Source organism: Xenopus laevis, chromosome 5L (assembly GCF_017654675.1).
Source record: "Xenopus laevis strain J_2021 chromosome 5L, Xenopus_laevis_v10.1, whole genome shotgun sequence".
NCBI classification, from domain to species: Eukaryota; Metazoa; Chordata; class Amphibia; order Anura; family Pipidae; genus Xenopus; species Xenopus laevis.
The window spans coordinates 51490050-51516672 of record NC_054379.1 but is presented as its reverse complement, the minus strand read 5'-3'; the positions used below and the strand labels follow the sequence as shown (position 1 = coordinate 51516672).

Below are 26623 nucleotides of genomic sequence, written 5' to 3'. Positions count from 1 at the left end.
ATCAGCATTAAGATTGGTATAGCTAGCTCATGTTTCTGTGACCATCACACTCATAAACCATGTGCTCCAAAGCTATAAGAGTAGAAGGCAGATACAACATATGAGAACATTTATCTTATCTGCCTAGCTGCGTCACAGGCTGCCTCACCTACAAGTGCAGATGTGCCTGAAATGTGTAAGGCTCTGGCCTTGTTCACCTTTTAAATGTCTGTATGTTCGCACACTCAACACAAAATGCAATTTAGAGAGAGAGTGGTTTGAAAAAATAATTTTTACTTTTACTTTTATGCAGAAAAAGGCATTTTACATAGATAACGCCATACAACACATGGCACAATTTATACAATATTAAAAAAATCGTATAGAATATAACCCACTCATTAATAATACATAGCAAGCAAGAAACAAGCAAGGAGCGGATACACCTACCAGGAAAATGAGAATGGCCCCAACGTTTCGGCACCAAGGCCTTTGTCAAGGGGATTCTGATGTTTACCAGGTTTAGTGGAGGTATATATACCCTAATCAATCACTATCTGGGCGCTTCGTTCGCGTGCGTCCTACACTTCCGGGTATGTGACGTCACTTCCGCCTACGTCACTTCCGCCGACGTATCGTCTGACTTGGTGACGCGGCGCTATATTCTCATTGATACTACCCGCATTCAAACAGGAAGCACGTGTATCTGTTTATCTCGTTGCTAAGCAATACCTGCCGCATGTAGCGCTATTGTTTACATCAACCCAACAGATACCTTAATGTAGCGACCCAGAAAATCACCGGATCCTGGACAATATCGTTCGATATATTTCATAAAAATATGACTTATATGGCTCAAAAAAGTGCTATAGTGCAATATTAAATCACAGACAATGTGCAATTAAAAATCATGTGACCAATATTAAAGATATATGCACAGAGTCATGTGACACTTCCCTATCATTTCTTATCCCATGATATATCTAATAACCATACACATAAGTGAAGTTTAAAAATAAAAATAGTCTACAGTTAATAATATGTTATAATACATAGGCCAATCATACGTATATGTTAAAGCGACTACGTGCTCAGCATCATGTGTAATATCGTACCAAATCCTCCCTCATAGTTTATATGATGGCCATATTCATGAATATCTTAGTGAGTACAAAATATAAATAATAACATCAAAATATTTATATAAATAAATATGAATATGATATACTTAAAGTGACAGTGCCCATATTATTCGTATAGTTAAAAATCACCATGCCATATTTATAGAGATTATCATCTGTGTATATATAAAATAATTTCAAGGAATAACTTCCATCAATATTGTCCCATAGGATCTGTAAAAATAGTGACATAAAGAAAAAATTAAAAACTCATTTAAAAACATCAGACAAAACAAAACACAAACTCATTTCACAACAGGCTGAGGTCATTCAGTACCAAAATAGTAATCTTTGAAAGAATAATATCACCAAAAGGGTTCTCTATTATCTCTAGTCATTCGAAAAAAGATTATTGTGTCCTTAAGAAGATGGGTCCTTAAGAAGAACTACTTTCTCTTTGAAGGTAAATTCTATGAACAGAGCCAAGGCACATCAATGGGGTCAAATGTTGCTCCAGCTTATGCTAATTTATTTATGGCACATTTTGAAAATACTTTTGTTTATAGCAATCAAGAATTTTGGCCTTCTACATTGATGTGGCTTCGCTACATAGATGACCTATTTTTTATTTGGCAAGGATCAGAGAATTCTTTGTTACTGTTTGTGGAGTATTTGAACTCTAGAATTCCGACAATTAAATTTACTCTCGAATATGACAGAAACAAAATACACTTTCTGGATGTTACAGTTGGACTGACTGAGGGGAAACTGACAACAGATATTTATAGAAAACCAACTGACAGAGTCACATATTTAGACCCAAACAGTTTTCACCCACCCTCTACTGTTAGAGGGTTACCATATAGCCAACTTCTACGAGTTAGACGTATTGTCAGTGAGGAGGCTAAGTTTGATGAAAGGGCAGAAGAGATGGTAGCTCATTTCTCTAGTAGAGGGTATGAGACTCACCTGTTGGATGGAGCAAGAGAGAAAGTGAAAGGGACACCGAGAAATACCCTCTTATCTAAAAAAGTCTGTAGAAAGTCAGAAAGGCTACCCTTTGTTACTACATACTCTAGACAATCAGGGCATGTTAAAAGAATCATAAACCGCCACTGGCATTTATTGCAGATGGATCGGAAATTGGAACCATGGGTAGCCGAACCACCAATGATGGCGTACAAAAGAGCAACTAACTTGAGGGATCAATTGGTCCATGCACTAAGTGAACCCCAAAAGAAACAAGGTACTTGGTTGAGTAACACCAAAGGAATGTTTAGGTGTGGACATTGTGTCAACTGCAACTTTGTGATGCGAACAGATAAATTTTATCACCCGATGACTGGCAGAAGTTTTGAAGTAGTGGACTACATTAATTGTCAATCAGACCATGTTGTATATATGGTGAAGTGCCCGTGTGGTAAAGTATATATAGGTGAGACCACCAGATCCCTAAGCATCAGAATTGGGGAGCATAGAAGTGATGTGAGACTTGGGAAAATTGCGTCTCCCTTGGCGAGACACTTCATAGAAGCACACCACCAAGTGAACCAACTGAGATTCATGGGGATTGAGAGAGTGAAAATGCCAATTCGGGGGGGTAATAGAGAAACGTTACTCAAACAGCGGGAATTGAAGTGGATATATAAGTTGCAGGCCCTTTCTCCCAATGGTCTTAATGAGGACAGGGAGCTATCATTATTCTTTTGATACTAATTAGACACAATAATCTTTTTCGAATGACTAGAGATAATAGAGAACCCCTTTTGGTGATATTATTCTTTCAAAGATTACTATTTTGGTACTGAATGACCTCAGCCTGTTGTGAAATGAGTTTGTGTTTTGTTTTGTCTGATGTTTTTAAATGAGTTTTTAATTTTTTCTTTATGTCACTATTTTTACAGATCCTATGGGACAATATTGATGGAAGTTATTCCTTGAAATTATTTTATATATACACAGATGTTAATCTCTATAAATATGGCATGGTGATTTTTAACTATACGAATAATATGGGCACTGTCACTTTAAGTATATCATATTCATATTTATTTATATAAATATTTTGATGTTATTATTTATATTTTGTACTCACTAAGATATTCATGAATATGGCCATCATATGAACTATGAGGGAGGATTTGGTACGATATTACACATGATGCTGAGCACGTAGTCGCTTTAACATATACGTATGATTGGCCTATGTATTATAACATATTATTAACTGTAGACTATTTTTATTTTTAAACTTCACTTATGTGTATGGTTATTAGATATATCATGGGATAAGAAATGATAGGGAAGTGTCACATGACTCTGTGCATATATCTTTAATATTGGTCACATGATTTTTAATTGCACATTGTCTGTGATTTAATATTGCACTATAGCACTTTTTTGAGCCATATAAGTCATATTTTTATGAAATATATCGAACGATATTGTCCAGGATCCGGTGATTTTCTGGGTCGCTACATTAAGGTATCTGTTGGGCTGATGTAAACAATAGCGCTACATGCGGCAGGTATTGCTTAGCAAAGAGATAAACAGATACACGTGCTTCCTGTTTGAATGCGGGTAGTATCAATGAGAATATAGTGCCACGTCACCAAGTCAGACGATACGTCGGCGGAAGTGACGTAGGCGGAAGTGACGTCACATACCCGGAAGTGTAGGACGCACGCGAACGAAGCGCCCAGATAGTGATTGATTAGGGTATATATACCTCCACTAAACCTGGTAAACATCAGAATCCCCTTGACAAAGACCTTGGTGCCGAAACGTTGGGGCCATTCTCATTTTCCTGGTAGGTGTATCCGCTCCTTGCTTGTTTCTTGCTTGCTATGTATTATTAACGAGTGGGTTATATTCTATACGATTTTTTTAATATTGTATAAATTGTGCCATGTGTTGTATGGAGTTATCTATGTAAAATGCCTTTTTCTGCATAAAAGTAAAAGTAAAAATTATTTTTTCAAACCACTCTCTCTCTAAATTGCATTTTGTGTTGAGTGTGCGAACATACAGACATTTAGGGGCCCATTCACTAAGCTCGAGTGAAGGATTCGAATGAAAAAAATTCGAATTTCGAAGTATTTTTTGGGTACTTCGACCATCGAATTGGTTAAATTCGTTTGAATACGAACGAAATCGAACGAATCGAACGAAAAATCGTTCGACTATTCGACCATTCGATAGTCGAAGTACTTTCCCTTTAAAAAAACTTCGACCCCCTACTTCGGCAGATAAAACCTACCGAAGTCAATGTTAGCCTATGGGGAAGGTCCCCATAGGCTTGCTAAACTTTTTTTGATCGAAGGATTTTCCTTCGATCGTTGGATTAAAATCCTTCGAATCGTTCGATTCGAAGGATTTAATCGAACGAAAAATCCTTCAATCGATCGAACGAACGTTTAGCGCTAAATCCTTCGACTTCGATATTCGAAGTCGAAGGATTTCAATTCGAGGGTCGAATTTCGAAGTATTTTTTACTTCGAAATTCGACCCTTAGTGAATCTGCCCCTTAGTGTATTTATATAAACAATGGTGGTGTTTCTGAAGCAAAATCACCAGTTTTACTAATGCAGGAGAGAGATAAAATGTATAGTGGGTGCTCACTTCTCCTTTAATGCCATTACTGGCCTATTGGTCCTCTTGTCTCTCTATCTTTATATTCTCTGCTGGATATCAAAATGATTTTTCTTTGTAGTTTACCTTATTGTTCCAACTGCTTTAGGGTTAAAGGGGGTGGTTCGTTCACCTTCAAGTTAACCTTAATATATTTTAGAATGGTCAATTCTAAGCAACTTTTGAATTGGTCTTCATTATTTTTTATAGTTCTACTTTTTTTTTTTATTATATATTTTTTTTATATATTCGAATGGTCGAATAGTCGAACGATTTTTCGTTCGAAACGTTCGAATCGAAGTCGAAGGTCGTAGTCGAAGGTCGAAGTAGCCCATTCGATGGTCGAAGTACCCAAAAAATACTTCGAAATTCGAAGTATTTTTCATTCGAATCCTTCACTCGAGCTTAGTGAATGGGCCCCTTAAAATACACTGCTGTGTAGCTATGAAGAATAGCTCAAAGGAGAAAAGGCTCAACTTAAATTGCATATAGTTGATAAGCTCTGTAGAATATGGAATTATCTGTGATGCACTATTTAACCTGTGCCAATGAACCCTATTTCAATTGCCTCCATTGCTACACAGCAGCTTGTTTGTATAAACTATAGTAGTTTTGTGAAGCAAAATTATGTTTCGCCAATGCAGGGCAATATTACATATTTTCATGACTTTAAAACACCTTAATTTTTTTGTTGTTACTGTTCCTTTATGCCCTATATCAGGGATCCCCAACCAGTAGCTCGTGAGCAGCATGTTGCTCTCCAAACCCTTGGATGTTGCTCCCAGTGGCCTCAAAGAAGGTGCTTATTTTTGAATTCCAGGCTTGGAGACAAGTTTTGGCTCCATAAAAACCAGGTGCACTGCCAAACAGAGCCTCAATGTAGGCTGCCAATCCACATAGGGGCTACTAAATAGCCAATCGCAGCCCTTATTTGGCACCCCAGGAACATTTTTCAAGGTAGTGTTGCTCCCCAACTCCTTTTACTTCTGAATGTTGCTCACGGGTTCTAAAGGTTGGGGGTCCCTGCCCTATATAGTACATATTTTCTGCAATCACCTGCACACACTTGTGGAGTCTACAGGTTTAATTTTTGAAGTTAAATAAAGTAATACATCACACTATAGAGCCGTGATCCCCAACCAGTAGCTCATGAGCAACATGTTGCTCTCCAACCCCTTGGATGTTGCTCCCAGTAGCCTCAAAGCAGGTGCTTATTTTTGAATTCCAGACTTGGGGGCAAGTTTTGGTTGCTTAAAAAACAACTGTACTGCTAAACAGAGCCTTAATTTTGGTTGACAATCCACATAGGGGCTACAAAATGGTGCTTATTTGGCAGTCCAAGAACATTTTTCATGCATGTGTTGCTCCCCAACTCCTTTTACTACTGAATGTTGCTTGAGGATTCAAAAGGTTGGGGATCCCTGCTATAGAGGCTTTACTTTATTAACAAGTATTTATAAAGCACCAAAATATTCTATAGCTCTGTATAATAGAAGGGTGTACACATCAAACATCCAGATTAGATACAAACAAGAGGTAAACCAGACATTCTAAAGGGGAATGAAAAACACACACACACACACACCACATAGACACTCTTCAGTAGACATCAAACAACATCACCAAACATGATAACTTACAATATTCTTAACATTAAATTGATACGTAAGTGAGTTTTGTATTTACACCAAAATAAAGGCAGCACTTCTCTGCGATTATATAAACACTAAAAACACAGTCTGAGACATTGGTCTACATATACTGAACGTCTATGTCTACTTAATTTTGTTTGACCCATGGTTTACAAATTAAAAGTTGACTTGAAGGTGAACCACCCCTTTAACCCTAAAGCAACTGGAGCAATAAGGTAAACTAAAAAGGAAAATAATTTTGAGATCCAGCAAAGAACATAAAGATAGAGAGACAAGAGGGCCAGTAGGCCAGTAATGGCATTAAAGGAGAAAATACAAGTGAGCACCCACTATTCATTTTATCTCTCTCCTGCGCTGGTAAAACTGATGAGTTTGCTTCAGAAACACCACCATTGTTTATATAAATACACTTAAATACACTGTGGGGCAGATTTACTAAGCTCGAGTGAAGAATTTGTAAAAAAATTCGAATTTCAAAGTATTTTTTTGGGTACTTCGACCATCGAATGGGTCAAATTTGATCGAATTCGATCAAATCGAATGATTCGAATGATTCAAAGTAAAAATCGTTCGACTATTCGATAGTCAAAGTACTGTCTCTTTAAAAAATACTTTGACTACAAACTTCGCCACTTTAAACCTACCGAGGTGTAATGTTAGCCTATGGGGACCTTCCCCAGCAGTTTTCTACGTTTTTTTTGATCGAATAAAAATCGTTCGATTTTTATTCGATCGTTCAATCAAACCTTTTGCGCTAAATCCTTCGAATCCGATTTAGAAGGATTTAACTTCGAGGGTCGAATTCGAGGGTTTATTAACCCTTGAAATTCGACCCTTGATAAATCTGCCCGTGTGTGTATAGCTATGGAGAACAGCCATTCAAAGGAAAAAAGGCTTGGGTTACATAGCAGATAAGTTCTGTGGAATATAATGGAATTCTACTGAGCATATCTGTTATCCTCTATTTAACATGTGTCATTGAGCCCGATTCAATTGCCTCACAGAAGCTTGTTTATATAAACTATAGTGGTTTTGTGAAGCAAAATGATCAGTTTTACCAGTGCAGGGCAATAGTACATATTTTCATGACTTTAAAAGGCTTACATTTTTGTTGTTATTACTGTTCCTTTATGTCCTTCATAGTACATATTTTCTACAATCACCTGCACACACTTGTGGAGTACAAAATCTACAGATTAAATTTTTATGGTAAATAAAGCAACGCATCGCACTATAGAGGCTTTACTTTATTAACAAGTATTTATAAAGCACCAAAATATTCTATAGCACTGTAAAATAGAAGGGAGTACACATCAAACATACAGACTACATACAAACAAGAAGTAAATTGGGTCTTACATTCTAAAGGAGAATGAGAAACACACACATATGTATATCTGCCTGTCTTAAATTTGTGTAACAGCATAGTAAGCATCTATTCAAAAGCTATTGATAAAAAATAAACACTTAAGATATTCGGCTGACTGACTTCCAGACGTGCATTCTTTATCTGAGGCTGGACATTACCATAGTTGTATGGTCATAGAGTTACGCCAAAAGATATTCACTGTGATAACATCTGATTAATCAGAATATGGCAGTTAATAGTTAATCAAAGCACACTGTAAGGAGATCTTAATTAAATTATATTTTATAAATTCTGTAAATATTATCTATTACAAATTCTGAAGATATTAAGGGTATACCTAAGCAACATGATGGCGCAGAGGTTAGCAATGTTCTGGTCCAGCAAGGGCCCTACCTGCAAGGAGTTTGTATAAACTCTCCATGTCTGCATAGGTTTCCTCTGGGTACTCTGGTTTGTTTGCACACTCAAAAAAACATTCAGGCAGGTTAACTGAATCCTGATAAAATAGCTCCCACTATTTTTCCCAGAGGCCAAAAAAGTTAGTAAACACTCAGGCCTTAACCATCTGAAACTTCTCTACTGAACACAACACAAGTTAGAGATGTCTGAAAATATTACTGTTCTATATTTACCTTTAAACACACACACAGTGAATAAAGTACTCCCTTTTGTACAATATACGGATTTTATACGTTTACTAGGAGTTCCATAACCATATAAAAATACAAGGCCGAAGGCCGAGTGTTTTTATATAGGTCATGGAACTTCAAAGCGACCGCTAATATTCTCATATTTTACAACAGGGGGTACTTTATTATAATACCCAATTTCATGTGATAGAAATGACATCACTAAACTCCAATTATAACCAATGACATTACTAATCACCATTTATAAGGCTATCATTTACAGGATATTCATTCAGGAACTAGTGCAAAAAAGTAATTTATTGAAAAAAATCCAATGTTTCGATGCATCCTCCTCAGGGACCAGCTGGACAAATTGAGTGCTAGTCCTTTGAAAAAAATTTATACCATATTTTGACCAAGCACCCAAAGTTGTTATATATCAGATTGAGTGTGGACACTTCGGACTGTTTATATGTTCTCTATTATTTGAATGTCATGCCATGCACATTTATAGATCTATTGTCATGTGGTTGATTTGCTTGCAAAAGTTATATAGTATCTCTTCTCTTCTTTTAGCTGCATGATTTACCCTAAACAGCCAATAAGGCCACCTTGGAGTGATATTAGCCAAACCATTCAATCGATAAAAGTGCTCTACCAGTACCTGTAAATTTTTCAGCTGACCTGCAGATTTTCCTGGAAGACACAGAACTTGGGCCAGAAATGCTTCCACGTCCTTCTGACTTAGGCTAACCACCTGATGAAAGAAGAGAAAAACAAAATCACTGCTCTGAGCCATGGCTACAAAAAAACTAATGCAGATTGTTTTGTTGGTAAATTGGTCACAATTGGTATGCATGTTAAATGCATACCTTTAGCGGAAAAGATATCAATAGTGGCTGAAATCCAAATACTTCTTTAAGATGTTTTGGTTTGTCATTTTAGTTCTGATTAAGTCAAGGGTCTTCTTTGATATATATATATATCTTCTTTGATATATATATATATATATATATATATATATATATATATATATATATATATATATATATATATATAGAGAGAGAGAGAGAGAGAGAGTCCAAACTGGTGCACTCCACAATGAATTAGTTAAATGCCTAGGTGCTAGTAAAACTTACATATATTCAGTGAAAAAAGACCGCACTCACAGGACTTGTCATGAAAAAAAAAAAAACATTTTCACTGAATATATGTAAGTTTTATCAGAACCCTTGTGGCTTTTTTTTTTATGACAAGTCCTGTGAGTGCGGTCTTTTTTCACTGAATTCACTGAAAAAAAAAATAAAAAAATAAAAAAAATATATATATATATAGATATATATATATATATATATATATATATATATAGATAGATAGATAGATGTAGGAAAGAGCACACAAAAACCCAGGTAGTTATCTGGGTGTCGTGTTATCAGTATACTACATAAGAGCCATAAATATCCTAAATTATATCCTTATAATTGGTGCTTGGTGATGTCATCTATTATAATCGGAGTATCATTTCTGTCACATGACTCACTGAAGCTTGTGTATTATAATAAATGAAGAACCTCGGAGTTCCATGACCTGTATAAAACCACTCAACCTTCGGCCTTGTGCTTATATGGTCATGACACTCCTCTGTAATATCCTTAGATTTTATATTTTACAATAGGGGGTACTTTATCGACTATATAAGCCAGAAAAAAAGGACAACACTCAAGAGTTCTACAAAAAATGGAAAACAACATAAACAATACAGAAGAAGGGCACTCACATGATTTGCTGAAGTAGTCTACCAATAAGTTATTTTAACATTTCAGTCACCCACAGTGACTTTCATCAGGAGGTTGCACTGTTTAACTCCCAGAGAAGGAATTGTTGAGCAAAACAAATCTTGTGAGTGCTGGTCTTCTGCATTGTTTATTCTCTCTCTCTCTCTCTCTATTATAATATAAATATATATATATATATATATATATATATATATATATATATATATATATATATATATATATATATAAATATATATATATACACAGTATATATATATACAGTATATATAAATATAAATATATATATATATATATATATATATATATATATATATATATATATATATATATATATATATATATATATATATATGCTACATAATCATTCTTTATGTAGAAGGACCCACCTGCACAGCAATATATATCAGTAGGCAACAGACAGCAGCAATATGTGGTTCCAGGGCTTTAAGCTCATCTGTGAAGCTTTCAATATGAAAGCAAGCTAAAAATGCATAGAGACGCTCTCTCTGAATATCAGGACTGTTACTGGTCCATAGGTTTTGTATACTTGGAATGCCAACTATAAAACAAAGAAGAAAGTGTATATTACAGTAGAAAACACAGCCAGACTTAAATAATGCAAGTAACTTAAAGGGTAAATTCAACCAAAGTTTTTTCCTTTAAAAACTCAACCAGGTTTAATGAATGGGCCTCCATGTGTCTCGCCCAACTTGCTAGGTAGCTAGTTAGTGAGCACATGCAGGGGGCAAGGGAGCTTTGTCTTTACCTCCTGCCATAGGATAGAGCTGCCTTGCACACTTGCATCTTGAACACAGATAAATAAGGCCCTATTCAATAGAATTTTTTTTAAAAATAGACCAGTAGCAAAGAATATTGCTGTCTACAACAATACAGAAATGGTAATACACATGAATCTCTATGAATCTATAACTCCCTGCAGTTGTGACCAAAGGGCCAATCTGACTGATCAGCTCATGGAAGGGTCACTCAAGGCCACATTTCAATTATTACGATTGCTTTTGCAAAAAGCCCAAATGATCAGAAAAGTGGAGAGCAGCTGCTGCTTCTCCTCAGTTTCTCATCTGCTGATGCTCTATGCACAGGCAGAGATCGTGCATTGGCGGATCTCTGATCTGACCAATATCCACAGTACATGGATATCATCCGGGATCACTAGCCCAATACTTGGACATATAATAATTTCCTACGATCTTATCTATGCATGTATGACCACCAGACATACAGACGTGTATACAGTAGATTTTTACTTTAAAGCAGCCTCAAACCCAGAGAGCATCAACATATCTTTATCATTATATCTACCGATATATGCATTGAATATTATGGAGCTTAGTTGATAGACCTACAACTACACATAATAACATAACTGCATAACTGCAATCATAAGTGAGTATTTTTAAAAAGAAGATGGAACAATAGTTTCAGACTAATGTTTCACTTTATTAGGCCCTGCTTTACTAAATACACAAACACAAATCACAACTACTGAATGAATACATTGTCCGGTGATGATAGGTGTGTCCAGACAAAATGTGAAAATTGATGGTAGAATACACATACTGTGGCAATTTAGGCCAAAGTTTGCTGACAAAAGAGCCCCATGCCAGCTACAAAACTGACCCTGTATTTATTACAGGTTAAACATAGGTGTTTATTTATTTTTTAGGTCTGGAATACCTGTGTTGGTTCAGCCTTATTCATTGGGCAGGTTTGGGCTGTGTGTCTGCCTACAACTAACAGTGAACTTGTGCAGGGTACACGTCTTTAAGGAATGTGAAGTTAATTTCAAAAGGCACCAGGCTTTGTACTGTTACAGAGACTAATACATATCACTCAGGAAAAGAAATGAAAGATCAAGTCTGAAACTGACCCTCTAACAGTGGATGTCAAGTCCTTATAAAAGAGAGATTTATTTCTGTCAGTGGATGCTAGTTGTTTCCTGTCCTAACAAACATGAGGAATTACTCACGAAAATATAAGTCACAAAATGCTTTAAAGAGTTATGTTTACCAATGGGGGTTGAAGCCTGCTTAGACAATTAAACAGGAGCAGGAGCGCATAAAATGTTCTTAACATTAACTTGATTCTATGGGGAAATAATACATCCTGATCTCCTGTGAAAAGGGCAAAGCCATGAAGTAGGTGATATACTGTATAATCCTTACATTACAGCCTAACCTACATTCCATGGGATGTTTTTTAATACTAACATTTATGACAGCTTAGAAATTGTTCCCTGAGTGAATCACAGACTTTTCATTTGGAAATTCTGTATTCAAAATGGCAGCAGGAAATACCAAGTGCAAAGACAGCTCCTTCCTACAGTCCATGAAGTTTGCAGTCCATTAAGTTTGCAATTCCATAATCTATAGAAGATTTAACACTGACCCTAACTGACCCTAAAGAAAAATATATTTGCAGATGGAGTTTAACAGATTAACAATTTATATTAGGCACACACGTACAGTATTTTTTTGCATTCCATGTATATCTTGGGCAACATTAAAAAGGTTTCTTATTGTAAATGCTATCTGCCATTTACATTATAATAATATTATGAAAAACTCCAAATAAAACTGCAAAATAAGATGCCTTTAAGGCAGGGTTTTAAACTTTTTTTTTCAGGGGCTCCATTCCAATATTCAGGGATTTAGGGATTCAGGGATTTAGCAGCACAACCTAAAAACTGGTTTACAATAATTGCTGCTTCTTGTTTTAATTAAAAAATTCTACTGAAATAACTATTGCAGGGGATAATAAAAATCCTCAACAGGAGTTCAAAGGTGATAATATCTGATTTTTGAGATTTAATCTAATAGAGCAAATATTAGATATGTAATCAAGGTGGGCAACTTGGCTGACCAGTCAGAACTAGTTCACCTTTAGGTTAACTTTTAGTATGTTGTCGAATGGTCAATTCTTAGCAACTTTTCAATTGATCTTTATATAGTTTTTGAATTATTTGCCTTCTATTCTGTCTGCAACTTTCAAGTGGGGTCATTGACCCCAGCAGCCAAAAAACGATTGCTCTTTGAGGTTACAATTATATTACTACAGGTATAGGACCAGTTATCTAGAATGTTCAGAACCTGTGGTTTTCCGGATAATGGATCTTTCTGTAATTTGGATCATATCATACTTTAAGTCTACTAGAAAATCATGTAAACATTAAATAAACCCAATAGGCTGGTTTTGTTTCCGATAAGAATCAATTATATCTTAGTTTGGATCAAGTAGAAGGTACAATTTTATTTTTACAGAGAAAAAGGAAATCATTTTATAAAAATTTTGATAAAATGGAGTCTATGGGAGATTGCCTTTCCATAATTCGGAGTTTCTGGATAACGGATCTCATAGCTGTATTACTTTTATTACTTATCTATCTATTCAGTTCCTCCACTATTCATATTCAAGTCTCTTATTCAAAATACTGCCTGGTTCCAAGGATAATTTGGACCCTAGCTGAAAAAAAGCTAAATAATTCAGAAACCACAAGTAATAAAGAATAAGACCAATTGCAAACTGTCTTAGGGTAGTGCTCTGTTTTATTCTAAATGTGAAAAACCCCTTTAATTAAAGAGTAGACCACGTAAAGGGCACCAACAAAGATGCTTCTGAGCATTAAAAATCTGTTCCAAGTAAAACAATCTGTTGCACACCATTTGCCATCATGACAAGCCAGTGGGAATTCCAGGGGTAGCCCACATGCTCCCTCCCCAATTTATGCAGCACTGCGTACATAGGGGCAAATTTACTAAAGGGCGAAGTGACTAACGCCGGCGAAAATTCGCCAGCGTGAAGTCATTTTGCAACTTCGCAAATTTACTATGTCACCCTGGCGAAAATTCGCCAGCGATGCTGATAGCCTAGCCCTAGCGCAACTTCGCACCTAACCTGGCGAAGTTGCACTCTGGCGAAGGGGGTGAAAATATGCAAATTTACTAACATTGATCTTTTTCTGAACGTGACCTCCTTCGCCAGAGTTTACTTCGCCAGGTTAGAGCAGGCGAAGTGCAATAGAGTAGATAGGAGTTTTAAAAAAAAAAAAAGTAGAAAAATTTTCTAAGTCCCAAAATTGTTGACATTTTTTCTAAGTCGGTGTTTTTTGGGTGATAGGCTGAAAAAGATCGAAAAATTTTTTTAGGGTGCCCACCTTCCCCCCTACATTTGTGGCACCTTAACTATACTGTGGGCACATGTGTAGGGCATTAGAACACCTAAATAAACTTTTATTAAGTTTCCCTGGGCTTATATAGTGTTCTGTATGCGCTGCTACATACACATCCATTGAAATTCAAATTTGGGGCCGTATGTAAATTAGCCTTCGCTAGCGCAACTTCGGACCACTCATCGTAACTTCGCTAGCGCAACTTCGGAAACGATCGGTAACTTGTGCGTAACTTCGGATCTTCGTAAATTTGCGATGTCCTGACGAATCTACGCCCTGGCGAAGTTTGGCGAAGACAACGCTGGCGGATCTACGGAGGTAAGTAAATTTGCCCCATAGTGAGATGAGGCTATTTGGGTTCCATACTAGGGTGCAACTAGGGAATTTTTATGGGGTAAGATGCAAAGTACAAAATAAATGGTGATTGGTCAGATTTCTTTTCTGTAAAATCTCACATTTCACAAACAAATTTGGTAGATTTGCCAGAACCATGTCTGAATAAGGATGCCAGTGTTAGAATTCTATTTTAGCTATATATATCAAGTTCGGGAACAAGCTGCTAAACTGATCTGAACAGTTACATTCACATAGAGGAAACAGCTTACCTGCTATGGAAAGTGGAACAGCTTGGACAAAGTCTGGCTGCAGCAACTGATTACCTGGGTAGACATACCACTCTTTAACTATAGGGCAGGTGTCTGGAGAACCTAATTATAAGAAGGCAAAATAAAAAGATTTGAGATTAATAGAAAGGGTTCATGTAGACAGGCATATTTTTTAATTCTTCACTATTTAGGGGTAGTTCACTTTGCAATTAAATTTCCTCATATAATCCAAATATACAGGCAGGTTATTTGGTCCCTGATAACACTGACACACAATGTGTATGAATTTGATATGTATCCTAGATTGCACTGGGACAAGGACTCATGTGAGTGAACAATAACCTCTGTGGAATACTACTAATAATAATTTAATTTTGTTTGTTTAAGACAATTTGCTTAAAGGGATACTGTCATGGGAAAAAATTTTTTTTTCAAAATGAATCAGTTAATAGTGCTGCTCCAGCAGAATTCTGCACTGAAATCCATTTCTCAAAAGAGCAAACAGATTTTTTTATATTCAATTTTGAAATCTGACATGGGGCTAGACATTTTGTCAATTTCCCAGCTGCCCCATGTCATGTGACTTGTGCTCTGATAAACTTCAATCACTCTTTACTGCTGTACTGCAAGTTGGAGTGATTATCACCCCTCCCTTTTCCCCCCAGCAGCCAAACAAAAGAACAATGGGAAGGTAACCAGATAACAGCTCCCTAACACAAGATAACAGCTGCCTGGTAGATCTAAGAACAGCACTCAATAGTAAAATCCCATGTCCCACTGAGACTCCTTCAGTTACATTGAGAAGGAGAAACAGCAGCCTGCCAAAAAGCATTACTCTCCTGAAGTGCAGGCACAAGTCACATGACATGGGGCAGCTGGGAAATTGACAAAATGTCTAGCCCCGTGTCAGATTTCAAAATTGAATATAAAAAAAATCTGTTTGCTCTTTTGAGAAATGGATTTCAGTGCAGAATTCTGCTGGAGCAGCACTATTAACTGATTCATTTTGAAAAAAAAATTTTTTCCCATGACAGTATCCCTTTAATGTCTTTATTTTGAACTCTTGTTTTTTGAATTAGCACTTTGTTCTGCAGCTCTCTATTGAAATGTAAACTTTTGTATGGTTGCTAGGGCCCCGATAATGAATAAGAGAGGGCCTGAATAGAAAGTGACACAAACTATCAATAACAATTAAAACTTAGCCTTAAAGGGCCAGTTTGAATTACATATTTTTTCAGATAACATATCAGCAATAATTACTTTTGTTGAAAAATTGAAGTTTACTGTTAATATTCCTCTCTGGTATTTCAGTTCATTAATCCTAGTGCAAAACTCTTACAATTTGCTTTATTGGTTGATACATTTCAGCATGCATACATACATACTCAGCAGCATCTGTGGAACGTTAGTTAACTATTGTATCAATTCTAACAGCTGCCTTTACTGAAATTCAGGGATTATATTCAGCAGGGCCAAACATAAGAATCGGAACAGTTTCCAGAGCAAGGCACTCCCAGAGATACTCTAGGGAAATATAAGAAGGTGAAAAAAACTTTAAACTACAATACAGTCAAATTCCAATTTTATGTACCCCCACTATCCCAGATTTTTTTTTTATAACAGTCCTTTCAAGTTATCATGCATCTTTGGCCTTGCTGAACATAATCCCTGAGTTTCAGTAAAGGCATTTTATATTTCAAGGGCAAAGAAATAAACTGCAAATTATCTCAGAATATCAATGTCTACACCATACTGAATTTATAGGCAAAAATCTATAAAATTAAAGGTAATAACATGTCAACTGTTACCAAAGGATAAACTGGCAATCTGTGGATTCTGGCAAATGCTAGAGGGGCTGCTGAAAAATGCCATAGACAGTCACTGTTTATTGGGCTGTTGGGGGCCTCTGTGTACTTGAATTCCAGTCCAGGCCTGATCTTCTACTGTAGATTGCTTTAATGTAGTAAAGACTGACATAGCTCTGAATCACATTAACTTTAGAATTCCATTATCAGAATCAGTTTGACACGTTCAGTCTAGAGGTAGAGACATCTTGCCATAGAAAGATGTCGTTGGATTCCCATACATTTGGCTGCAATTTAAAGGAGTAATTTCATAACACTGATACCCACGTACAAATGCAGTGTAAAATAGCATCACTATTGAAAGCTTCAAAAGCATTACCTGATTTTATCACATGATAATTGAAGTATGTATTTAGATGTACTCAAAGAATTTAAAATAAGTTAAAGCATTGTACAGTGTATTTCTCCACATTTCAGCCCTCCAATGGTATTTATAAATATATTGAGAAATTATTCTATTCATCATACTATATTTACATAGCGCCAACACATTTATGTAGCTCTTTATAGAGATTGTGCATCATTCACATCAACCCCTGCCTTAGTGAAACTAAGAAACTCTAAGGTTCCTATTACATTTTTTATTCAGTTACTTCAAGGAATGTTCACCTGCAACAAAAAATGGTTTTAAAATCCTTAAAGCCTCCTTCCTTTCTGGATACTGGTATTGGAATTTTAAACATGGATTCTGAATATGAAGATTAATAAGCAGGTCGATGTAAAAATAAATGGCAATAATGACAGACAGATTCCTGCCCACGTAGAAAGAGAATTACAAGACTAGCCATTAAACCTTTTTGGCTAGCAGAATATGTTATGTCAAGGATACTGAAACAAAAGATAATTAAGCCTGCAAAATAAGAACCTAAGAACTAATATATAAGCGTTCCAATATTAAAGCTGTAGATGCAATCAAAGAACAAATTCTATCAGGCATAAATACAGTATAAAATTGAAGCAACTGCTGAATCTAAACTCAGGGGTGTATTTATCAAATCAGGTTTTCAGCAACTATAGTGAATGAATGTATTTGGTTCTGTGTGCATCCGCTACATGTTTCAACTGCAATGTCATTTATTCAAGGGATATGCTCACACGCAAGCCTCTAATTTACTTACTTTTATCACAAAGCAACAATTCTGTTTGAGTATTTAGCCCAAGTGGATCAAGATTTGATATAAAACTCATTGTCTGCATTTCTGCAGGATTTTGAGCTCTATACTTATTGCCTTATACACATTTTTTTCTACCTTCCTATTTTTTTGTAAGTTTAAAGCTTATTCATGGCCAGAGGAAATGCCTCCAACATAACTATAGATCATTAACGGCAGCAGTAAAGTGTTGAGAGACAGAGGATTTTCGTGGTAAAGGAGTTTGTTTAAAAACGGAAAAGAACTCTTTAAAAAAATAACTCAAAGATAAACAAGAAATACACATGAAAATAGGACTTCTGCCCAGCAACAAAATTATATGATTTTCCAGACATTTGTTTCTATTGAAGATTTAAAGCCAAATAGTAAGAAATAATAAGGTAATTTAACAGCTGAATATGAGAGAAAACAACACATTTAATTAAATGTTAAACAGTTTGTTCCTAATGTATAAGAAAGAAAATGCTGTTGCATTCATTAATACTTATTTAATAGATGGCAATAAGATTGGTTGTGTGAATTGTGATGAAACTGTCAAAATATTGGCACAGTTGTATTTTACAGTAGCAATATAGTAGTGACAAAAATAATTAAATTTAAACCCATGTTGATGTGCCCATTGATATTAACGGATCTCAGGAACATTGAGCTTATGAAATGTTTTGGCAAGAAAATGTGATAAAGTTTCTGTCAAATCAGTATAGCAGCCCCCAGATATATGTAACAAGCAATAAAAGTGTATAATACAATACCATGCAGATATTATCATAAATTATGTTGTTCAAAAACATCCTTGATCATGTGACCTAAGAGATTCATGAGATGATATAACTGCTTGTTCAAATCTAATAGCCATCTACAAAACAGTAAACCATTTTTCATTGAATGTGTATATAAGCATTATTTGAAGATTACAGTTAGTTTTACCATTTCCAGTGCCAAGCAGGATTGCATAAACATGCTGACGGACTGGCCTGTAGATGAGAGCTTGTCCTGTAATTTCTGAGTCATATTCATCTTCCAGAGTGTTACTGCATTCTGACTCCCCTGTACATAGTATATTCCATATTCCTACTTTTTGTCCATTGCAGCGCTGGCTCAAGGCAGTCTGTACAGACCAACAGAACTCAATTAGCATTCATCTTAATCACTCTGAAGATTACATTTAAGTTAAAGAATAACTCAAATGTTAGAAACATTGGAAACATTTCATGTCTTATATTACCACTAATTATAGTTATATATTCATGAATTCATTGAAACACAACCCCTTGTCTTGTAGACTGACTACCATTGAAATTGTAACAACTCTTTGTGCTTAATGCTCAGTTAGCAATATATGTCATACAGCATGACAGGACCTTGAACTTATTTATAGAAATACACCAACAAATATTATAATTTACATAGGTTAATAAAGAACCAAAATATTCCACAGAGCTCAACACAATTCCTCAACCACATTTTTTGCAGTGCTTGCCTTTCTACTGATGGAGTTGCATTTACACATGTGTAGGTTGTTTTGTAAAGTGCATGCTGTGGATCAGACTCCACAAAGCAATTAAAGTGCCACATACCCCACACTATGTCAGCAAATATTGCAACTGACAACAGTACATCAAGGGTACATGTTGAAATCGTTGTTGTCAAACAGATTAATCTGACTATTCATGCATTTGGAGCACACAGTGCACACTGCACTTGTTTTTTTTTTTTATTATTTCTTGCAATCAACTGACATGATGACTATGTTCTTACAAATCTGTAACCATGTTTCTGACCTACAGTAACCTAGGCTAGATCATCAACAGGGCAAGAGCAAAATTTGTGAAAATGCCTCACATAAAACTAAGTTCATAAATCCAACCTCTCTCTCTTTTGCTTCTCTGTATATCTCAAAACATGGAAAATATGAACTATGGATACTTGAGGGGCTGTAAACGAAGGTGAAAGTCAGTTTCATCATTAACCATGCACATCCATTGATGGAATTCCTGCATCTACCTGCATTTAGCATGGGTATAATGCCAATATGTGAATTCAATAAAAAAGTAAACAGGAGGTTAAATACCTTAACAATGTCCTTGTATGGGCAGACACTTGATTCTATGATATTCCTTTCTGGATTCCCCTGTGGAAGCTCTAAGGAAAGCCAGGGTGAATTCTGTTGTGGTAAAATATATAATGCTATTCCCTTTTGCAGCAATGTCTTGTCAAACCAAAGAGGCAACATACACTCAACCTGTCTCAGGCCATGCTGAGAACACTGTAATTTTGAAATAAATGCAGCCACAGCACAAATTACTTGGGCTCTTTTGTTCTGGTCAGAATTTTGTGAATGATATGATGCCATGCATTTTCTCTGAAAACATGCCACCGTGTTTTCTGGAATTACATCATTACCTAGTAGGCAAGCAAGTAGTGGGAGATGAGAAAGTTGGAGGCGGAGTTCTTTACAGAGGTTTTCCCTTGAGTACATAAGGGTTTCTAGACTGGCTAGGCAAAGCTTTGAAACGGAAAAGTATGGGACGGTATTAAAAATAAGGTAGTCACTATCCTCTCCTAGTATCCCAAGGCATTGATGTTGTAAGCCATGTGCAGCCACTTCATAATCACCTTCAACTTGCGAAATAATTACTTCTTGCCCCAAAGACCTCAGTGCAGACTTGGTGAAAGTAGAAATTCCGGAGGGGATAAAAAACATATTTCGGCCAGGTTGTTGACCATTTGCTTTAATAAAATCAAAGATTTTTGAGATCTCTTTGTTGTCCCGCAGCCGTCGTTTCACCCACTCCTGCCTCTTTGTGTTTTCTACGACACCATCAAAGATGAACACAAGCTGGATCCCAGCTGCTTGGAAAGCAGAAATGAAAGTCTGCAAGCTACATAGATATTCTTTCCACTGACCTCCATGAACCCAGTCATTTGGTGTGTACCAGGTTCGCAAACATCCCATTGCATCGACAACAATGGTAGGAGTGCTTTCAGGATAAGAAGATTTGTTTCTAGCGGCTAATGTCCTTAAGTTGACCGTGCTGCACACATTGGAACAGGAATTTTGTACAAAACTTTGCAGTCCTTTGATTCCCATTTTTAGAGGTCTAAAAAAGAAATACTGAACCTTTAAAGAAAAAAATAAATTAATATGTTTATTGGCATGTTGGATCAAACTGAATATTCTATTTAACTTGTAGGAAATGCTCATTTGGAAACACAAGTGAAATTGCAAAACACAATACTGCTAAAACACTAAGGGGGTTATTTATTAAAGTCCAATGCCAAAAACCCGAAAAATTTGTGTTTGTTGTATTGATAAATAAGGGGTAAAAAATCTGTGTGGATTTAGTCTGAGTATTTTTCATAAAATGAGATAAATTTGGACTTTGATAAACAGGCCTCTAAACATGGTGAAAAATATACTTACCTAAACAGGCTTTTTTGAATAAGGTGCAATGTAAAAATTACAGAGAACCCTGAAATTATACTTTCCTTCAGGAAATCTATTTTCCATATTCCCTTTGCATGTTGCTCCTACACATCCACCTAATATGCATTTAACAAACTGCAAGCTAATGCTGCATAGGAGTGAACCAATCCCCTAAAAATATTAAAAAGTAGCAAAACCCCAAACCACTCTTGGAATTTTTCACCAACAGATTAATAAATGTTTTGGTAAATAGGCATATAGCAAATATCGCATACCACATTGTTCAGAAATACAACCTTATTAGTAATCTTTTTGGGTACAAATTAGGGATGCACCGAATCCACTATTTTGGATTTGGCCGAACCTCCGAATCCTTCGCGAAAGATTTGTCCAAATACCAAACCAAATCTGCATTTGCATATGCAAATTAGGGGTGGAAGGGGAAAACATTTTTTACTTCCCTGTTTTGTGACAAAAAGTAACGCTATTTCCCTCCCCGCCCCTAATTTAGATATGCAAATTAGGATATAGATTTGGTTTGGCCGGGTAGAAGGGTTCGGCTGAATCTGAATCTTGCTGAAAAAAACCGAATCCCTAACTGAACCCTGGATTTGGTGCATCCCTAGTACAAATCTTTGAGTACCCAAATTATTATTCAGTAATTTTGTTCTGAATTTTATAGTGCACTAGTTATAATATTAATAGGCTGTTAAAATACGGCAAAATATATTTAGAAGTGTTCTTACTGCCACTAACCCCTTTCTGGCAGGCTTTGCTCTTTATTCAAATAAGCACAATTATAAAAAAACAAAACAACCAGAACAAAAGAAAACTCCATTGTGCACACTTTTTAGAACTCATTAATGTGCAGTGAGAAGGCTAGTTTTCTGTGGAGCCACTGAACTTAGCACTTAGTTTTCAAACCCACTGGTGAAGCTTCTCAATGCATTTATTATGGTGGTAAATCCTGATATAGTAGTTTTCTCTACATAAAAAGTATAAAACTGCCAAAACAAAGCACAGTCCTCCACCTGCTTGCATAATAAATGCAAATGTAATTCTAAGCAATGTACCTGTATAAATTAATGATATTTGAATTAGTAATTTCTATTAAAAGGAGTATCTGAGTGCTTATACAATGTAGCTGGAGGCATCGGATTAAAAGACTTAAAAAAATTGCTTAGTGTAAAAATAAAAACTAGATAAATAGATAGGCTGTGCAAAATAAAAAATGTTTCTAATATAGTTAGTAAGGCAAAAATGCAATGTATAAAGGCTGGAGTGACTGGATGTGTAACATAATAGCCAGAACATTACTTCCTGCTTTGCAGCTCTCTTGGTTTCCACTCATTGGTTACCAGGCACATGAGTCATAACTGTTTGCTTTTGAATCTGAGCTGCATGCTAAGGATCAATTGTAAACTCACTGAACAGTTACTGTATGTCCCATGTGGCCCCCCTTTAAGTCGCTGACTAACTCAGATTTCAAGAGCTGAAAATCAGGTCAAGTAGTGTTCTGTTCTGTTGACATCCAGTCACTCCACAATAATCTATTTACCCAGTTTTTATTTTTACACTGAACTGTTCCTTTAAGGAAAACCGACTTTTTTTAAGAATTAGAACAGAATGGGAAATATTGCTTTAATTGCAACTAAATTTACAAATAACTTTAATGTACCTATGAGCAAGATCAAAACATATCAGCACTCCACTGAGAAGCCTTCTTTATGAACAAACCCCTACCTTAATCCAGCTGCAGCCAGTTAGTCTGTGAGATAAGAAGCTGCTCATTACACAGAAAACTTCTAAGTGGATTGCTTTGTTTTTAGCTTGCTTGCAGGGACTGAAAGTAGAATGTGATTTTACTTTGTAATTTTACCAGTTTACCCTGTTTAGCAGAAGAAAAAAATTATAAAAACCACAGATATTTCTTAATTAAAACAAAAGTTTCATGCAGTGAACTAATACTAAAAGGGGCTATATTGGCCCTTTAAGGTCTGTGTCTCTTTAAATAACATATAACTGTCTCTGCAGGAGAGTGGTCATTATTTCAACAGGTTGAAAGTATATTTCAAAAATATATTATACAAATATAAAAAGTATTGCAGCTGCAGAAGCATTTAATTTCACTTTTTCCAAAAGATGTAAACCATACATCAATATTACCATGTAAGATGTCCATCGCCAACAAATAACGCACATGGCCCATATGAATATATGGAACTCCTCTGTGACTTATAATATTTATATTTATAAAGTAATATTTATATTTATATTTATAAAGTAATAGCGGATACTTTATTCACTATATAAATCTATATAGTGCTATTTAGGTAGCTCGCCACTAGAAAAAGACACTATCTAGGTGCCGTACATAACTATACAAAGTATTTATACAAAGCCAGAATAATGGCAGCAAATGTGCACAGCACTATTAAAGGGGTTGTTCACCTTTCAAACACTTTTTTCAGTTTAATTGTTTTCAGAGCCTTAGCCATAGCCTTTGTATATGATTGTAACATGGTGCAGTTATACCAGCATACCTCTTAATTAAACTAAGATGACATTGCAACAGCAATATGGTGGAGTTATACAGATTATTCTGCAAAGCATATAATGGAAAACAAGTATACATCTATGTTAAATTAAAAAAAAAAAGTTTGCTAAGCAACAGAAAATGGAGGATTAAAATTAGAATTTGCACGATTTGCCCCCAGCGAATAAATTCTCGCCGGCGTCCATCAAAAACGAGACGCCGGCGCCGTTTCGCAAATTCGCCCATCACTACCTACTTTACATTATAGTTTGAGGACTTGCTTTGATAACAGTTTTCACAAAACGAAGCCTGTCTGTATGGTCTAATTCAAAAGAATGATGAAAACAAGATTTAAATGATTTATATATTTTATGTAAGTTTATTTTTCTTAAATAAAAGAATTAGATAGGATTTGGAATTATTTCTTGGGGTTGAAGGTCCCTTTTAACATTTTCACAAAGTGCAGGCACTGTACCTTTTGCAGTTCCCTTGTATATATCACCCTGGACACCAACAGCACCCATGTACATATCACATTGTCCACCCATGGTGAACTGTGTCCCTGTACCTTCCATACTTCAGCAGCCCAGTACATATTACACTGTGCCACCCGAGCAGCCCCATATATAACACTGTACCCTCCAGTAGCCCAGTACATATTATACTGTGCCACATCCAAACCCCTATATATCACAATGTACCCTGAATTAGCCCAGTACATATACTGTGCCACCTCCAAACCCCTATATATCACAATGTACCCTCTCCAGCAGCCCAGTACATATTACACAGTGCTGCCCCAGCAGCCCTATATATCATACTGTACCATCCAGCAGCACAGTACATATTACACCGTGCCACCTCCAAACCACCATACAGTATATCACACTGTACCCTCCAGCAGCCCAGTACATATTACACTATGCCACCCCAGCAGCCCTATATATCACACTGACCCCCAGTAGCCCAGTACATATTACACTGTGCCACCTCCAAACCCCTATATATCACAATGTACCCCCTACAGCAGCCTAGTACATATTACACTGTGCCACCCCAGCAGCTCTATATATCATACTATACCCCCAGCAGCCCAGTACATATTACACTGTGCCACTCCAGCAGCTCTATATATCATACTATACCCCCAGCAGCCCAGTACATATTACACGGTGTCACCCCAGCAGCTCTTTATATCATACTATACCCCCAGCAGCCCAGTACATATTACACTGTGCCACCCCAGCAGCTCTATATGTCATACTATACCCCCAGCAGCCCAGTACATATTACACCGTGCCACCCCAGCAGCTCTATATATCATACTATACCCCCAGCAGCCCAGTACATATTACACGGTGTCACCCCAGCAGCTCTACATATCATACTATACCCCCAGCAGCCCAGTACATATTACACTGTGCCACCCCAGCAGCTCTATATGTCATACTATACCCCCAGAAGCCCAGTACATATTACACCGTGCCACCCCAGCAGCTCTATATATCATACTATACCCCCAGCAGCCCAGTACATATTACACTGTGCCACCTCCAAACCCCTATATATCACAATGTACCACCTACAGCAGCCCAATACATAATTACACTGTGCCACCCCAGAAGCTCTATATATCATACTATACCCCCCCCAGCAGCCCAGTACATATTACACTGTGCCACCTAACAGCTTTATATGTCACACTATAACCCCCAGCAGTCCAGTGCATATTACACTGTGCCACCTAACAGCCCTATATATCACACTGTGCCCACCACAGCAGCCCAGTATATATTACACTGTGCCACCCAGCAGTCCTATGTCACATTGTGCCACCCCAGTAGCCATATATATATATCATACTGTATCCCCCCAAGCAGCCCAGTAATACATATCACACACTGTGCACCCCAGTCCCCAGCAGTGCTATATATATCATACTGTGCAGCCCAGTACATATTTCACTGTGTGTCACCCCAGCTTTCCTATGTATATCACAATATCACAATGTGCCTAATCCCAGCATCCCTGTACAAATCACTCGGCTCCCCTCGCCCAGTACATATTACAATTCTGCAATTCTGTGGCATTTAAACCCCTCAATTCTACCTTGGCTGTGGGGAATTCCTGATGAAGAAGTCATGTGACTAAGACGTGGGCGGGAGAGCATGATGTCAGGAGAGTGTCTAGCTCCTATCCCTGAGAAGGAACTGCCCACGTGACACCACCATATGACAGTCCAGGAAAAGAAGCCGCTGATGCCTATACACAGAAGGGGCATGACAGCTAAAATCTATATTAAAACGCCAGAATAGAGCACCATTAAGCTAAGAATTGTTTGCAAGAAGTAAGGACTGCTTTGAGGGCTGCAGGGCTACTTGTGCATCTTTGGATAGTACTGAGCAGCTGGAGGAGCAAACTAATAAGAACAGGATTACTGGGAACATGTAGGGTGATCTGAACAGGGCTGCTGGACTGGTGCTGCCACATAATATTTTAGGTACAGAGACCAGTGTGCTATGTACAGCCATAACTACTGAGGAACTTACTGTTAGTCAGTGTTATTTAATAATAGGAAAGCCACTATTTTTTTGCAGAAAATTGGAAACTGGGGAGAGCACTGTGATATGGGCAGAGCTGTTGTGTAAAGGCAGTGTCAATTGTACAGCCCTTG

The 26623-nt window shown here is 36.7% G+C and overlaps 1 protein-coding gene across 3 annotated transcripts in view; it reads right to left on the bottom strand.

Annotated features, from left to right (window-relative positions):
* The window catches only part of fam120b.L (family with sequence similarity 120B L homeolog), a 79993-nt gene extending 53835 nt beyond the window's left edge, over positions 1-26158 (bottom strand). For all 3 annotated transcript variants that reach the window (XR_005961226.1, XM_041562743.1, XM_041562744.1), the window contains exons 1-6: positions 26059-26158; positions 20058-21107; positions 18914-19094; positions 14971-15072; positions 10563-10735; positions 9045-9137 (exon numbers count right to left, since the gene is read on the bottom strand). Coding sequence is in view for 2 of the 3 variants with exons in the window: in XM_041562743.1 (XP_041418677.1) it covers positions 9045-9137; positions 10563-10735; positions 14971-15072; positions 18914-19094; positions 20058-21077 (1569 nt within the window). In the remaining variant the exon portion in view is untranslated. The remainder of the gene's footprint in view (positions 1-9044; positions 9138-10562; positions 10736-14970; positions 15073-18913; positions 19095-20057; positions 21108-26058) is intronic.
* Positions 26159-26623: the final 465 nt, after the last annotated feature.